Genomic DNA, 16,999 nt, shown 5'->3' on the forward strand with positions numbered 1-16,999 from the left:
TGCCTCCTGGGTTCAGGCAATTCTCCTGTCTCAGCCTCCTGAGTCGCCGGGATTACAGGCACGCGCCACCATGCCCAGCTAATGTTTTGTATTTTTAGTAGAGACGGGGTTTCACGATATTGACCAGGATGGTCTCGATCTCTTGACCTCGTGATCCACCCGCCTCAGCCTCCCAAAGTGCTGGGATTACAGGCTTGAGCCACCGCGCCCGGCCTCATGACCTTTTAACTTTACATATTTCAGCATGTATTTCCCAAGAACAAGGACATTCTAAGCGAAAGTAATGTTTTTATGAACTAATCAAATTTTGCAATTCTTTCTATAAGGCTGACCAAGATAATGGAGCAGACTCCATAAAACTGTGATTAGCTTGTATTAAAGTTTATTTTCTTCCTTTTTGCCCCACTTCATGTGACTGTCCTCTGGAATATAGTTTCTCAACCTCAGCACCTATGACATTTTGGGCCAGCTAATTCTTTGCTGGTGGAGGGGGGCCAGGGGGGCGTCCTGTGGCTGCAGGATGTTTAGCAGAGTCCTGTCCCTTTATCAACTAGATGCCAGTATCACCCTACATCCAGTTTTAACAACTGAAATTGTATCCATCACTGCTCTGCGGAGGGCAAATTGCCCCTGGTGAAAAAACACTGCTCTCTCTCAAAGAATAGGGCCCTCCAATCCAGATGAGGAATAGCAATGATAATGATAGCATCTATTGATTTACTGAATGCATGCCATGTGGCAGCATGTTCTAAGCAGTGCACATGCGTTAAATCATTTAACCCTCAGAATAACCATCTGAAATGGTTGGTGAGCACTTTGATCTCACAGAGGAGGAAATAGACACTGTGAGGTTAAGTACCTTATGTGAATGAACAGAATGGCTTCCTGCAAAAACTGAGATCCAACACTATGTAGCTGAGCCACTATTCTTAAAGTAAAAGGTAACTTTCATGGTACATACTGCACTTAAAAAGGAAAAAAGTTCATATGTGAAATTAAAAAGAATAAAAGGACGTAGGGAAACAGGCACTCTGTCATATATTGCTAATAATTGTTCACACTGATACAAATTGCTAAACTCCCCTCCAGGAAGGAATCATGTGACTTAAAAATGTGTATGCCCTTTTACCCAACAATTCATCCTAATAACCAGTTATACACATAAAACAGAAGTGCAGTGATATTTACTACAGTCTTTTCATAACACCAAAAAACTGGAATTATATCAATACCCAAATACAGAGTTAAATGACAATACTTTTCGTACAAAGTCATTCTACAGAGCCATTAAAAATAATAAGCATATCATATCAAAAGATGTTCATATGTTTAAGTAAATGATAAAGTAGAATGAACGTCATAATCCTAGTAACCATATACACATAGAGGCAAAAATGTTAAACATGATTATTTCCAAATGATGAGATTCTAGTAGTCGTTTTCCTTTAGCTTATCTGCATTTTCTTTTTTTTCCACCTCCCATTTTAGCTTGGCTTTTATTCAAAAGTTTTATTTTTTATTTTTTGACTTCTCTTGAGGAGCAGGCTACCCCATAGGCAGTATGCTGAGAGTAGCGTATTCAAAAGTTTTTAAAATGGAAGTTCATATACAGATGAAAAGGAGATCCCTTTGACATTGGCAGAATTAACGTACAGTTTCAACTACGTGTACTCAATTCCAGAGATCCATAGTATGTTATAAAAATGTGTGGTTACCATTGTTGAACAAATTGTGAATAGCACCCCACAGACTGTGTAGGAAAGTTTCTTGGTTAGTCACTAGGACCGGTCAGTTGTCTAGCCTACATCTTAACTCAGCTGTGATGCTGTGGGATGAATTCTACAGGTGATCTGACGTGAGTCCCAGAGATGTCTAGGAAACTGACCCCAATTGTGGTTCCAGAGTACCGACTTCAGGAACGTACTCAGTCTAGACTAAAAAAGCCTAGAAAGACTGAAGCTGATGGATGAATAATTTGTTTATGTCTGATCCTGATTCTGTCCCACTCTGCAACCACACTGTGGTTTAACTCTAGGACTCATGAGTGCACCTGGCAGGTGAGGCATTCTTTAGTGCATATCTACTTAAGACTGGACCCAAAGGTGACAAGTACATTTTCAGGCCATCATCCACAATTGTTCGCCCGTTGGGGAAATTTTATTTAACTTGGAAACGTGGTCCACCTCTGAGCTAACTTTTTTTTTTCTTTTCATTCTTTAGATAAGCAAACTGTTTAATTTTACCCAGACGGTTTCTCTGTCTGGTCTTCCCATCAATCCACACTAACACCATCCTTTGTCATTAAAACAGTTGTGCAGTTCTTGACTCCACTAAATAAACTACAGCAACGTGCAACGTTTTTCAAAAAGTGGTTTTGGAACACCTGAGGTAAGTCCTCAGGAGGTCTGAATGCAGAGTGCTACGTTTTAGCACATCCACACTTGGTACCTTCATCTCTCACTCTGGAGTGCTGCCTAGCACAACAGAATATCAAGTGCCTGCCCCTGAAAGCACATGCCCACTCCTATGAAGGACTGCAATGGTCCTACAGTCTTTTCATGCCACCCTGTACCTCTGGTAAGATGAACTGTTCCACGGGCTTGTACCACAGCTTGTTCACCTGCACACCACAGCTCGGAGGACTGAAGCGAGCAATGAAGAGGGCCTCCTACGAATTGGGAGAAAAAGACAAGAAAAAATTACTCATGTTATACGTTGCATATGCAACAAGTTTTCAAACACCTTACATCTTGGTTAGCTAAATCCACAATGGCCCTAACCACGGTTACTAACATGGTTCTACTGTGGTTTTGGCATCATTTGGGTTTTCTAGTGCAGTCATAGTTATTACATAATGACACTTCAGGTAATCAAAGTTGTCATGAAGTTCTCAAATACTAAACATAATCCACATAACCTTAAAAAAAAACCCACCTTGAAAGAAAAAGTATTAAGGAAAGTGAGAGGTGTTGTTAAATTAAGCCAACATATTACAGTGTCGAAACTCCTTCAAAAAGTTAAGACTGAACGGAAAGACCACAGATTTCTACTGGAACAAAAGCACTCAGGAAAATCCCTTCAAAAAGAATCTTCAGAAGAAAATATAAACAAAACAAAAAAGGGAATATAAAAGAGGATTGGAGCTAGGCATGGTGGCTCATGCCTATAATCCCAGCAGTTTGGGAGGCTGAGGTAGCCAGATGACTCGAGGTCAGGAATTCCAGAACAGCCTGGCCAACATGTCAAACTCCATCTGTATTAAAAATATAAAAATTAGGCCGGGCGCGGTAGCTCATGCTTATAATCCCAGCACTTTGGGAGGCCGAGGCGGGCGGATCACAAGGTCAGGAGATCAAGACCATTCTGGCCAATATGGTGAAACGCCATCTCTACTAAATATACAAAAATTAGCTGGGCATGGTGGTATGTACCTGTAATCCCAGCTACTCGGGAGGCTGAGGCAGGAGAATCACTTGAACCCTTGAGGCAGAGGTTGCAGTGAGCCAAGAGGCAGCCTGGGTGACAACAGTGAAACTCCTTCTCAAAAAAATAATAAAAATAAAAATACAAAAATTAGCTGGGTGTGGTGGCAGGTACCTGCTACTTGGGAGGCTGAAGCAGGAGAATTACTCGAACCTGGGAGGTGGAGGCTACAGTGAGCCGAGATTGCGCCACTGCACTCCAGCCTGGGCCACCAAACCAGACCCCATCTCAAAAAAATCAAAGATATGTCTATGGTTTGCTTGGACCCCCTCATTTCCTCTAGGCAACATTTCCTCATTCTCATGCCTATTCTTATAGACCAACTTACCACAGGGGAATCTTCTTGCTAAGCTATTAAAACCATGCAGGGGTTCAAAATTAAGCACATTTCAATAGATTATGTCTATTTCTTTCATGAACACCAGTTCTTTGCAATGCAGTGTAAGAATATTTTTTGCATTGTGACTACCCATGAACCCATTAGCATCCATTTTAGACTAGTCCTTGCTTGAGGACAAAGATTAACTCCTCCGTGGCTAAAAATATGGCAACTAAAAGTTATATCAACATGATCAAAATATTTCATGTCTGAACCAAACTACTTGATTGATAACTCACACACTACAAACAGTCTTGTTTTTTTGGGAGAGTCTCACTCTGTCACCTAGGCTGGAGTGAGTGTTGTGATCATGGCTTGCTGTACTGCAGCCTCAACCTCCTGGGCTCAAGTGATCCTCCCTCCTCAGCCTCCCAAGTAGCTCGCACTACAGGAATATGTCAGCACAGCTGCCTATTTTCTTAATTTTTTTGTAGAAACGGGGTCTCACTGTGTTTCCTAGGCTAGTCTCGAACTCCTGGGCTGAAGCAATCCACCTGCCTTGACCTCCCAAAGTACTGGGGCATGAGCCACCATGCCTGGCTAATAGTCTTTTTAAAACTGTGTCATACAAAGATGATTAAACAATTGTTTCAAAAAAAAAATTCGAGATTAATCCTAATTTCTAGATAAGGATAATAGTGATACTCATCGAGTTACTTCAGTTACCTATTTGATCTTCAGCAATGAAACTATTAACTACAATCATATATGAACTCCTATAGTTGAGGAACAACAAAGCTCTTCTCACTGTAATCATTATCGCTGGCATCATCAGTAGAAATCCTACTCTTCCCTCTGTGTTGTATTTATGTCTATAAACACATCAACAAACTAGACAGATTATTTAGAGGGAGAACAGGGCAAATTACAAAAAAGAAAGTTCATCTCAAATTTAGTTGTATATTTATTGGTGAGTAACACTGTATTCATTGCCAATAATCAACATTAATAATACATTTTAAAAAACTGAACAGAGTTCTGCTTCCAGCAATATCAGACCAATTCTCCGATAGGTAATAATTAAGAACTCTGGATGAATCATAAAAAACAATTATTTAAAGGCACCGGAATTCAAACAAACAGGTAGAAACTGGAGAAGAAACAGTACTTGGAAGAAGGAAAAGGCTGTAAATATGCATCTCCCCCCTCGGCCCCTTCTTGACTCTTTGCCTGAGGGTACAACTCTAGGGCAACTAGAAGAATGAAAATCTGTAGTCTTTCTGCTTGAAAAATTAAGAAGACAGAATTGGGGCAAACACATCAGTCTATAAAATGGGTTGGGGGAACCTCCCAGAAAGGAAAAGATCACAGAGAGAGAGGCATAAATTCTTCATATTAACTCTGCCCAAATCTGTGGCTGACTTATGAAATACACATTCAAGGCGGAACCCAAGTAGCCCACCCAAGGCCAAAAAAAAACTGAACAGAGATTTTAGCTGCTTCACATTGCAAGTGAGACAATGTTTAGAGTCTGTGTCCAGCCAATTTCACTGCCTGCTAAAACAAACAAACCAAAAAATCAATACTCTTTGAGGCAAATATAATAAGATCTAGAGTTCCTACAAAGAATTATTTGCAATATCTAGGATACAAGGCAAAGATAAGGGCCAAGCGTGGTGGCTCACACCTGTAATCCCAGCACTTTGGGAAGTCAAAGCAAGAGGATGCTTGAGGCTAAGAGTTTGACACCAGCCTGGGCAATACGGTGAGACCTGTCTCTACAAAAAACTTTAAAAGTAGCGGGTTATGGTGGCACACGCCTGTAGTCCCAGCTACTCCGGAGGCTGAGGGGGGAGGATAGCTTGAACCCAGGAGTTCAAGGCTGTAGTGAACTGTGAATGTGCCACTGCACTCCAGCCCGGGCAAAAGCGTGAGAGCCTGTCAAACAACAACAACAAAACCCAAACCAAAAACCCCCCAAAATACTAAACATAAAACAGAAAAATGTTCCCCATATTTTAGAGAAAAGATAATCAATAAAGACAGACGCTGAGATGACTTAGAGTAATCATACATAGATTTTAAAGCTGCTGTTGTAACTATGGTCAAAGCTGTAGAGAAAAACATGCTCAAACAATGAACACGCAGGAAATTTTAGAGCAATAGAAACAGCAAAAAAGTACTAACTGGAAACTGAAGAAGTACAAAGTGTAATATTTAAAATACATCTAAAATAAAAAATTCATTGGATAGGCTTAACTTCAGATTTGAGATGACGGAAGAGTCACTAAACTTGAATACAGATTAACAGATGTTATCAACATTGAAACATAGAAAAAACTTGACTAAAATGAACACTCTATGATCTGTAGGACAATATCAAAAGATCTAACATACACGTAATTAGAATTCCAGGAGGAGTAGAGAGAGTGAGTGAAGTCAGAAAAGATTCTGGACATTAATAGCTGAAAATCCCCCAAATTTGGTAAAAGACATACATTTTACGGATACTAGAAATGTGGCAAGCCCTGAATAAAACAGACCAAGGGGGAAAAAAAAAGCACACCAGGGCTGGTGCAGTGGCTCACGCCTGAAATCCCAGCACTTTGGGAGGCTAAAGGCGGCAGATCGCTTGAGGTCAGCAGTTCCAGACCAGCCTGGCCAACATGGCAAAACTCCATCTTCACTAATACAAAAACCAAGATCATGCCACTACGCTCCAGCCTGGGTGACAAAGTGAGACTCCGCCTCAAAAAAAAAAATTCACCAATCATATAATATCACGGACAAGTCTCAAAAACATGATGTTGAGTGAAAGAAGCTTTACCCAATAGAGTATTTACTAAATGATTTCACTTATATATGAAGTCCCAGAACTACTCTATGGTGAAACAAAAAATCAGAACAGTGGTTGCTCCTGGGAGACGGGGAAGGAACTGACTGTGAAGAAACCTGAGGCAATTTCCTAGGGTGATATGCTTCGTATCTTGATAGCGACTTGGGTTATACCAGTTTATACAGTATAATCACCTTAGGTCAGGAGTTTGAGACCAGCCTGGCTAACATGGTAAAACTCTGTCTCTACTAAAAATACAAAAATTAGCCAGGCATGGTGGCACACACGCTTGTGGTCCCAGCTACTAGAGAGGTTGAGGCTAAAGAATCACTCAAACTCAGGAAGCAGAGGTTGCAGTGAGCCAAGATCATGTCACTGTACTCAAGCCTGGGCAACAGAGAAATACTTATTTTCTCATTTAAAAAAAAAAAAAAAAAAAAAAAAAAAAAAAGGGAATGCACATTTCACTATATGTAAATTTTAAAAACCATAAATATTAAAGTCTAATTAATGATATGCATGCTGAAGTGTTTAGGGTTGAAGTGTACTGATGACTGCAACTTGCTCTGAAATACATTGTAAAAAAACATAGGTTGATGAGTGAAAAAAAATATATATATGTAATAAACCAAACACAGAAAAACATTAACTATTGTAAATATATAGTTAGTGGCTATAGGGGTGTTTACTGAATAATTCCTCCAAGTTTTCTGCATGTTAAAAACTAAAAATCAGACCTTTCAAATACGATTCCATGCTACTCCTTCAGATATACTCTGTGAACAAATCAGATTTCCCCACATATCAGGAACAGAGAAACCTCAATGGTTTAAACTTTTATTCCTTCTACATCCTTATTACAAAAAAGATGTGAAGCAGCTATTAGCCTTGTATTACGGACTTTTACAGTTGGCAGAAAGAAACAGTAATACTCACTTATCCTAACAGTCGTAAACTTTTTATATCCATTACCAACTTTTGAAATTCCCTAGGCTTTGGGGAATTTTAGGTTGGAGACTTCTATTCTAGCCAACTCCTCCTTTTCTAGATATAGCAGTAGTACGCTTATTCATAGATAGCCTATCCGCAAACCAGTCTTATATCACATTACAGTGTATTTGGTCAACAGGGGAAGGAAGGGGAAAGTATCTTAAACCAGAGAGAATTATATAGTCTTCTAATTACTTACTCTATGTCATAAGAAAAAGTTGATGTTTTTGAAAAAGAAAAAAGAGAAAAAAACTTGTACAAAGCAGTGCATACCTCTTGTTCTGCCTGATAAAGTTTGACGGTGATGTTCCTCTGGAAACCCACATTGTTGGCATCATAGAACACTCCAAGACTGGTAATAACGATGGGGTAGAGAACTCGGAAACTCACACTGACAACTCGATCCTCAGAGAGCCCTGATGAAGTCTCTTCGGACAGACTGAATGCTTCAATTTCCTGATTCAAAACTAAGTAATGAGAACAGGTTTATATAACTGAACAAATATAATCCTTTGTTTTACTAGTAGGAAACAATGAAGTGGACTTAATGCCAAAAGCTAGGTAATTATTTGCTATATAATTCACAAATGGCAGGAATTAAAAAAAAAGAAATACTTGAGAAACATGGCTGCTTCTATAAAAACATTTTTGAAATTGAAGAATAAAGTTTTCAGCCACATCCAAGTAAATTAATTGTCAGAACTACTTCAACACCTTTTTGCATACATGTGTGCATGTATAACTGCCACAGGAGATATTTAAATTTAAGTCAACTGGAAGGCATCTATTTGGAAGGGTTGGATAAATAGAAATAATAAAAACAGTACTGACTGTAGTCATAAATAATCAGTAAGTTTGGTCTTACTCTGCAAATTCCAAAAATCCTACTTCTTGTTAGGCAATTTTTTTTTTTTTTTTTTTTTTTTAAGACAGCGTCTCGCTCTGTCGCCAGGCACCAGGCTGGAGTGCAGTGGTGCAATCTCGGCTCAGTGCAACCTCCGCCTCCTTGGTTCAAGCAATTCTCCTGCCTCGACCTCCCGAGTAGCTGGGATTACAGGCGCATGCCACCACACCCAGCTAATTTTTGTATTTTTTTAATAGAGACGGGGTTTCACCATGTCGGCCAGGATGGTCTCAATTTCTGGACCTCATGATCTGCCTGCTTCGGCCTCCCAAAGTGCTGGGATTACAGGTGTGAGCCACCACGCCTGGCCCTTGTTAGTCAATTTAAAATATATGTGATACGTCAGGCAATTATCACAGTATAAATAAGCAACTAAAGTCACTTCAAATAACATTTGAAAAACTCTTCCTGTACAGCATTGATAAAAGAGAAGCATATCAAACACAGTTCTGAACCACCTTCCATGTGCCATTCCCCATCACATTTACATCTTCCCAACTCCTCTTGTGGTGTGGCATTATCTCTACTTTACAGACTAAGAAACTGAGGCCCAAAGGGATTAAGCATTTCACTTAAGGTCACAGAAAGTGGCAGATCCAAGAATCAAGCCCGGTTTAGTGATTCAAAAGTCAGTCCTCTTTCTACTCCCCAACAGCTGTCTAATCAGTGCCATAACAGTTACTTTCAAATAATTTCTTTTCTTTCATTTATGTATTTCTTTTTTTTGAGACAGTCATCCAGTCACTCAGGCTGCTGTACAGTGGCATGGACATGGTTTATTGCAGTCTTAACCTCCTTTGCTCAAGGGATCCTCCTGTTTCAGCTTCCTGAGTAGCTGGGACCACAGGCACACACCACCATCCTTGGCTAATTTTTTGTAGAGATGGGGTCTCGTCATGTTACCCAGGCTGGTCTTGAACTCTTGACATCAAGCAATCCTCCCACCTCAGCTTCCCAAAGTGCTGGAATTACAGGCATGAGCTACTGTGCCCAGTCTTCAAATAAATTTTCTAATTACAATCAATGAATTAGGATACATTAAATAAAGCAGTTAATATGGCAGAGAATATCAGTGCTACTTTAATAATATAAAACCCTATTTTAAAAGATTATCAAAGTCATTTGTATTTTTTAGAGCTGTGGTTTTCAAATTTTGCTGACTACAAAACCCCATCAGTTAAAAAAATTTGTACACACAGTCATTTACTTACAAATTATATGCATATATTGTGGTGAATCTATATATTCAGTACTAATAAAGATTGTATGTTCTTATTTTCAGATAAATACAAATTCTAAGCCTGGGCAACACAGCAAAACCCTGTCTCTACTAAAGATACAAAAATTAGCTGGACGTGGTGGTGTGCACCTGCAATCCCAGCTACTTGGGAGGCTGAGGCATGAGAATTGCTTGAGCCTGGGAGGCAGAGGTTTCAGTGACCTGAGATTGTGCCACTGCACTCCAGCCTGGGCAACAGAGCGAGACCCTGTCTCAAAAAAAACAAAAACAAAAACAAAAATATATTTTCTTCCTACACTCTAGCAGATCATTTGGATGTCCCTATTAGAGTTCCTAGAAGCTCTTTACACTCAGTAGATGCCCAGTAAAATGGGACTAAAGCAAAGTGATGCCTCAGACGTCATTAGAGACATGAGCAGGAGAGGAAAAAAGGGAGAATACAGTTTTTTGTCATGGGCTAGGCAAGCATTAACCGGAGAGTCTAGACTACAACATAATGGATAACAATACAATTTTTTAAAAGATATTCAGTAAATAAAAGATATCCATATTAGAAACCTCTTTATTAAAAGCAGTATGTCAAGCACATTATAATATAGCATTTTTAATATTTTCTTATCTAAAACAAATGTGCCTTGAGCTTCAAGTTATGTGGACACAGGAAATCCCGTTGCTTTACTGTGCTATTAATCAAACCTTCTACCACAGCCACAGTGTCATGAGTAATGCTTATCATAACCTTCAGGTATTGAAATAACCATAACCACCCTTTGGATCATTGAAAAGATAAAATTAGGTTCAATATTAACTTAGTTATATACACATTTAAAAAATTCATAACCTAGGGGTATTACAGATATGAAAATGTTCTATTAATAAAAAATTCTACTTCTTTACTTTTCATAAACAACAGCACTTAAGATAATAAAAGTATGGTTAATTTAAAAGTGTGAAGGGCTTCTTTTTGTTTCGTTTTGATTTTCAATTGTAATTTGTTGAAGGAATACCGAATCATCACGTGATATAACATTCTATAAGATTTATGATCCCTTTAAGACTCCAGTGAAAGCCAAAGGACATTCTCCCCCGAACACAATTCATACATAAAATTTTCTTACAATATTAACTGAATTCATAGAGATGCTAAGAAACCCCTGTTTTATAACACAGACCTGAATATATTGTCCAATTTATTTAAAAAGCTGTTTGAAACCCAACTTTTATAAAATGGCAGGCTCTTTTAAATAATGTTAAGTACCTTCCACCTTCTAGGACCTATTCTAAATACATTATATGTATCAACTTATTTCACCCTTATGTCAATCCCCATGAGGAAGATTCTTTTATCCCAAGTTTACAGGTGATAAAACTGAGGCAGAGGAGGTCACACAGCTAGAAAATGGCAGCGCTTGGATTTAGAGCCATGGAGCCTGCTTATAAAAGTGAGGTGTTAATTATACAGTTTTAACAAACCTTAAAATGCCAGAAGTCTTAATCAACATATTTAAGACTTAGAAGTTTAAGCTCCCTTAGAAACACAGTTGAACATAACAGGAAGTACTAATAAACAGAGAGTTATAAATTTATCAACTTCCTAAAATTGGTTCCCTGGTGACACACAGAGAACCTAATTAGGATCAGCTTTCTTTGTTGTTTTTCTTCTTTGGTTTTGAGACAGGGTCTTGCTCTGTCCCCTAGGCTGGAGTGTAGCAGTGTGAGCAGATCATAGCTTACTGCAGCTTCGAACTGCTGGGCTCAAGCAGTCCTCCTTCCTCAGCCTCCTAAGCAGCTGGAACTACAGGCATGAGCAACCATCCTCGGCTAATTTTTTTTTTTTGCAGACATGGGAACTTACTATGCTGCCAGGCTGGCGTGGGCTCCTCCTCCTGCACTGGTGTCCCAAAGTGCTGGAGCCGCCTTCTTTATCCTCACCAGAATTTTTACAAACTTTTAATTTTAAGGCATAAATAATGTTACTTGTGTTTTAATTTTTTTTACTATTTGTTTCTTTTACAGAAATAAATTAGACAATAATTCTAAGAGAAAGTTGATTCACAATATTTGTTTGTTCTATTAATTTATAATAACCTTGAAGAGGTTAAAATCAGCAGTTTTCCAAAAGTTCAAAATTTGGTAATTCAGGATTTATCTTAGTATAAGGAACTTCCAAATATATATGAATCACACTGAAAAATAAAGTCTCCTGGATCCTGAAGTTTCAATCCTGTAAAGAATCTCTACAGATACCCCAAGTCAATCTGTCAAAAATGGTGAAACAGGCCAGGTACGGTGGCTCACACCTATAAATCTCAGCACTTTGGGAGGCTGAAGCGGGTGGATCACAACAGCTGACTACCTCCCTAGCTGACCCCAGTGAGGTCAGGAGTTCGAGACCAGCCTGGCCAAGATGGTGAAAGCCCATCTCTACCAAAAATACGAAAATTAGCCAGGTGTGGTGGCAGGTGCCTATAATCCCAGCTACTCGGGAGGCTTAGGAAGAAGAATCACTTGAACCCAGGAGGAAGAGGTTGCAGTAAGCCAAGATGGTGCCAGTGCATGCTAGCCTACGTGACAGAGCAAGACTCCATCTCAAAAAAAAAAAAAAAAAGATGAAAACATAAATTTGGATGAAAGACATTTTAGTTTGTTAAAAACAGACTCCAGGGAATGGTGGCTCATGCCTGCAATCCCAGTGCTTTGGGATGCTGAGGCTGGTGGATCATTTGAGGGCAGGAGTTCAAGATCAGCCCAGGCAAGACAGCGAGACCCCATCTCTACAAATATTTAAAAATTAGCCACGTGTTGTGGCACATGCCTCTAGTCCTAGCAGGGTGGTGAGGCAGGAGGATCACTTGAGCCCAGGAGTTTCAGGTTACAGTGAGCCATGATTGTGCCACTGCACACCAGCCTAGGTGACAGAGCAAGACCCTGTCTTTAAAAAACATAAGTAAATAAAATAATAAATAACAAAACAGATTCCATACCATCAAGCTTAGCAACTTTTACTCAACATTGAGCTTGTGTATGACAGTCGAGGGAAAAGGTGACTTACCTGGGTTTGTGATGTTGAGTAGTTTACAGGAATAAGGATCCTCCCTGTCTTCCACAGGCACTTCACAGCCATGAGCACCTATTATGAACTTCACAAGCACACTGAGAGATGTGTTGGCATTAACATCAGTTACTGATCTTCACCTCGCACATGCACGTTTCCTCACGCCCATTTCAGAGCTTTTACTTTTGAGACACAAGTGTTTATGACGATTAATTCTCTACCTTTATTCATCTAGTCTAGCAAAATGGGGGAACAAGCAAACTAAAAGTTGCTAACTGCCAAGTTACTTATGCATGAATCCTTTGCTGCAATGGTATATTAAAGCAAGTATGAATACGTCTGGCCTCGCTACCAGCATGTTAGTATCATTTAAAAGCAAACTATGGTCAAGTCAGCTTCTCATACCCCTACCTAAAAACACATCTGTATCTAAAATTTTCCTTTTTTGCCTTCTTCTATTTCAGAAGGTGTTCCTTTTGCTCAAGATTAGGTCTTTCCATCCAAGAAGAAATCCCCTTCTCTCCTAGACTTTGGTTCACTGGTTACCTCCATAGCTAGTGGCTCCTTCCCTCCACATTATAAGTCCTGACTCTAATTTCTCTTCACCTTCCATCCTTCCTTGCCACCACACTTTACACTGAGGTCCTACAAAGAAATTAAAATTGCAGCTTCTCATTTCTTACTTCCCACTTATTTTATAAAACAGGAGTTTTAGCTTTAACATCACCACTTCCACTGAGATTACCACCAATGTAACCAATGAGTTGCTGCTAAAAATCAATAGATATTCTTCAACTCTTACCCTCCTGGCTTCTCCATGGCTCAAAACTGCCCATCTCCCTAAAATGCTCTCCTCCCTTCCTTCAGCGGCTTGCTCAGTCATCTTCACTGGCTCTTCCTCCTCAGCTTGTCCAATGAGAGTGGTATTAGTCCAGGGCTCTGCTCTTGGGTCTGTTCTCAATCTACTCATTTTTTTTTTTTTTTAAACTTCCTTTCCCTAGACAGTACTATTTATTCCCAAGGCTTCAACTAGCATGAGAATGATTCTTCAATTAGTAACTCTAGTTTTTTCTTTTTTTTTTGAGATAGAGTCTCTGTCACCCAGGCTGGAGTGCAGTGGCACAATCTCAGCTCTCTGCTGCCCCCGTCTTCCAGGTTCAACCAATTCTGCCTCAGCCTCCTCAGTAGCTGGGATTGCATGCATGCGCCACCACATCTCGCTAATTTTTAAATGTTTAGTAGAGATGGGGTTTCACTATGTTGGCCAGGCTGGTCTCAAATTCCTGGCCTCAAGTGATCTGCCTGCCTCGGCCTCCCAAAGTGCTGGGATTACAGGCATGAACCACTGTGCCCGGCCCTGAGTTAGTAACTCTAGTTTAGGCCCAGGTTCTAAGTAAAGGACCTGTAAATTCATTGGACATCTTCACCCAGATGGCCCACAGACAGCTGTTTGCTGAAGCCTGCTATTACTGGCTTTGAGAGCCAAGTGTCAACTTTTTAGAAATTTTGTGAGATGGTTATTAAACATAGCCTTTATTTAAAATTAAATATATATTAAAAACAAAGAAAATACTCAAATTAATCACTTATTGTTTTACTACATTTTGCTATTATCTATGATCTTGATGTCATTTATATTTCTTACATCTATCTACGTGGTGGAAATAGTATATATGGCACGCTACTTCTTATATTTCCCCCACTCTGTGCTCAGTGATGTCACATTAGTTCCTTGAACTGGCTACGGTGGGAATATTCACACCACAGAAACTGGCAAATAATACAAATAAGGGTGTGGCTTATTGTTTTGTTGGTTGGCTAGACTTAAGAAAGTATAGAGAAAATGTTGATAATGCAAATTAAGCTTAATGTGATGTGCCTATCTATAGCTATTACATAGTGAATAGTACAAAAAAAAGTCAAGGAAATATGATTTCAGTGTTCAAAGACTATTACCTGATATAGCATAGAAGTCACTGACTTTAGTGACCAAGTGTAAAGCTGACATCTTAGCTGTCACTTTAGTCTTCACTGTTTGCTTAAAAGACTTTTGCCAGAACTACACTGTTTTGTTAACTGTAACCACAGTTGGTCATAGACAAGAGAATCTGTCAATTACAGGCTGTATATCCTTTATGTCAATGAAACGTATAATAAACATGTATATACATATAAGCATCCTTTTTCCCCGAGAGCCAGTTATTAAATCTTTACCAGTATGCCACTGCCTGCAGGAACTTCAAAGTCAACACATCCACAACTGAGCTTCTTTCCCATGAATCCTGCTCTTCTCATGCAGTATTTTTGTTTTGATTGATGATTCCACTATTCTCCAAGTCCCAACACTTGCAATCTTCCTAGCCTCCTCCTCCATTTTCTATATTCAATGACTTTATTCTCTCATAAGGTCACCTCTGTAGATCAGCCCCTCAGCAGTCCTTGCCTCAACAGGTCTCACCCTTCCACTTAACCCTCCGCATGCCTGTTCTACATGATCTGCTCACTGTCTGCCTCTTAGTCAAATGCTTCCCTCCTCTTCTCCTCTCTTTATTTACACTATTACACCTATTTCCTTCTACTAAATGTCAAGCCCCCTCAAACACTCAGGCTATACTGTATTTATCTTTGTATTCTACCACACATAGTACACTATCTGCTTACAGAAGTACTTAGCGTTGAGTTTGGCTCCTTTGGGGAAATCCAAGAATGGAAAATATGCCATAACCACAGAAATACACTTTGTTACCAATAACCAATTAAGGCAGAATACCTTCCATGGACAACTAGCATTTGGAATAAAAGTATAAACAGAAATGAATAATCTGCTAACTAAATTATTGCGAGTATGTACCAAATTTGGTTTTTTAGCCATCTTACTAGATATTCTTACTAGATCCACAAAATTACCGTATCGCAGGAAGGTGTTTTTGCCTAATACCTGTTTTTATAGAAATAGCCAATCATTTTCATAACACAAGCTTACCAAGTTTAAAGCAAGACTGTTGTTACGATGGCAAATAAATTAGTGAACGTCCAAATATTAACTTTACTCATTACATTTAATTCTGAGTCATTCATTCAATAGCTGTTGAGTCCTTAGTCTGCACCAAGCTAGGTTTTAGGTATTGGGAATACCCCAGTGAAAAAACCTGAAGCCCCAGTGTTCATGAAACCTACATTTAAGTGGAGAAAGCTAAACAATTTGACAGCTAAATACAATACAGATGCCAGCTGGTGATAAGTGTTACAAAAAAAAAATTAAAGCCAACTAAGGGAAGACAGAAACAGGACAGGGGTGGGCTGACCTATAATTTAATATAGAGCTGTCTGCTAGAGTAACATCTAAGGAGAGACCTGAAGGAAGTGAGTGACAAGGACATTAGTGAGAAAGGAAGGAGCAAATTCAAAGGGCCTGAGGCAGGAGCACTTTTAGTGTATGAAAGTACAGTAAGGTGGCCAGTATAGCGAAAGTAGATGTAGATAAGGTCAAAGACCACAATAATGACTTGTGGTTTCACTCTGGGCAAGAAAGGAGGTCAATGGAGGGGTATGAATAGAGAATTGACATAATTTCACTAATCTTAAAAGGATCACTCTGACTGCTGTATGGAAAATAAAATGTAGGGGGTCAAAGGTAGAAGCAGTAAATTCAGAGAAGGGGGCTTCTGCAATAACCCAGGTGAGAAGTAGTGGTGGCCTGTATCAGATGGTAGTGGTAACGGTGGTGAGAAGTTGGATTCTGGGTATAGTCTAAGCAGCATTAGAAAGTATGCTGATGGACTAGATGCGGCATATGAAAGGAAAACTCAGGATAACACCAAGGGTTTTGGTCTGAGCAACTGGTAGAGGAGTCATTATTTTCTAACAGGGAAAGGCAACAGAAGGTACAGCTTTTGGACGTGGTTCTGACAGTAGTGATGATTCTGAGGTCTTTCATTTGCTGTGCAACAGGCTCTATTATTATTGCAACCATGAACTAAGGAAACCCGTCTTGAAAAGGAATGAAAGCTGCTGTGAGTAAGCACCACTAGTGACAAGAAAATTCACAACTAGGCTGGGCTCGGTGGCTCACCCTTGTAATCCCAGCACTTTGGGAGGCCGAGGCAGGTGGATCCCCTGAGGTCAGGAGTTCGAGACCAGCCTGGCTAACATGGTGAAACCCTGTCTCTACT

General features: G+C 39.6%; 1 protein-coding gene across 1 annotated transcript in view; it reads right to left on the reverse strand.

Annotated features, from left to right (window-relative positions):
- Positions 1 to 16,999, reverse strand: part of B3GALNT2 (beta-1,3-N-acetylgalactosaminyltransferase 2) — a 58,621-nt gene that overhangs the window by 31,094 nt on the left and 10,528 nt on the right. Inside the window, exons 3-5 of the mRNA XM_017526576.1 lie at positions 12,825 to 12,925; positions 7,902 to 8,095; positions 2,573 to 2,668 (exon numbers count right to left, since the gene is read on the reverse strand). Of these exons, the coding sequence (XP_017382065.1) occupies positions 2,573 to 2,668; positions 7,902 to 8,095; positions 12,825 to 12,925 (391 nt within the window). The remainder of the gene's footprint in view (positions 1 to 2,572; positions 2,669 to 7,901; positions 8,096 to 12,824; positions 12,926 to 16,999) is intronic.

The sequence above is a fragment of the Cebus imitator genome, unplaced genomic scaffold (genome assembly GCF_001604975.1).
Source record: "Cebus imitator isolate Cc_AM_T3 unplaced genomic scaffold, Cebus_imitator-1.0 Scaffold42, whole genome shotgun sequence".
Taxonomy (NCBI): Eukaryota; Metazoa; Chordata; class Mammalia; order Primates; family Cebidae; genus Cebus; species Cebus imitator.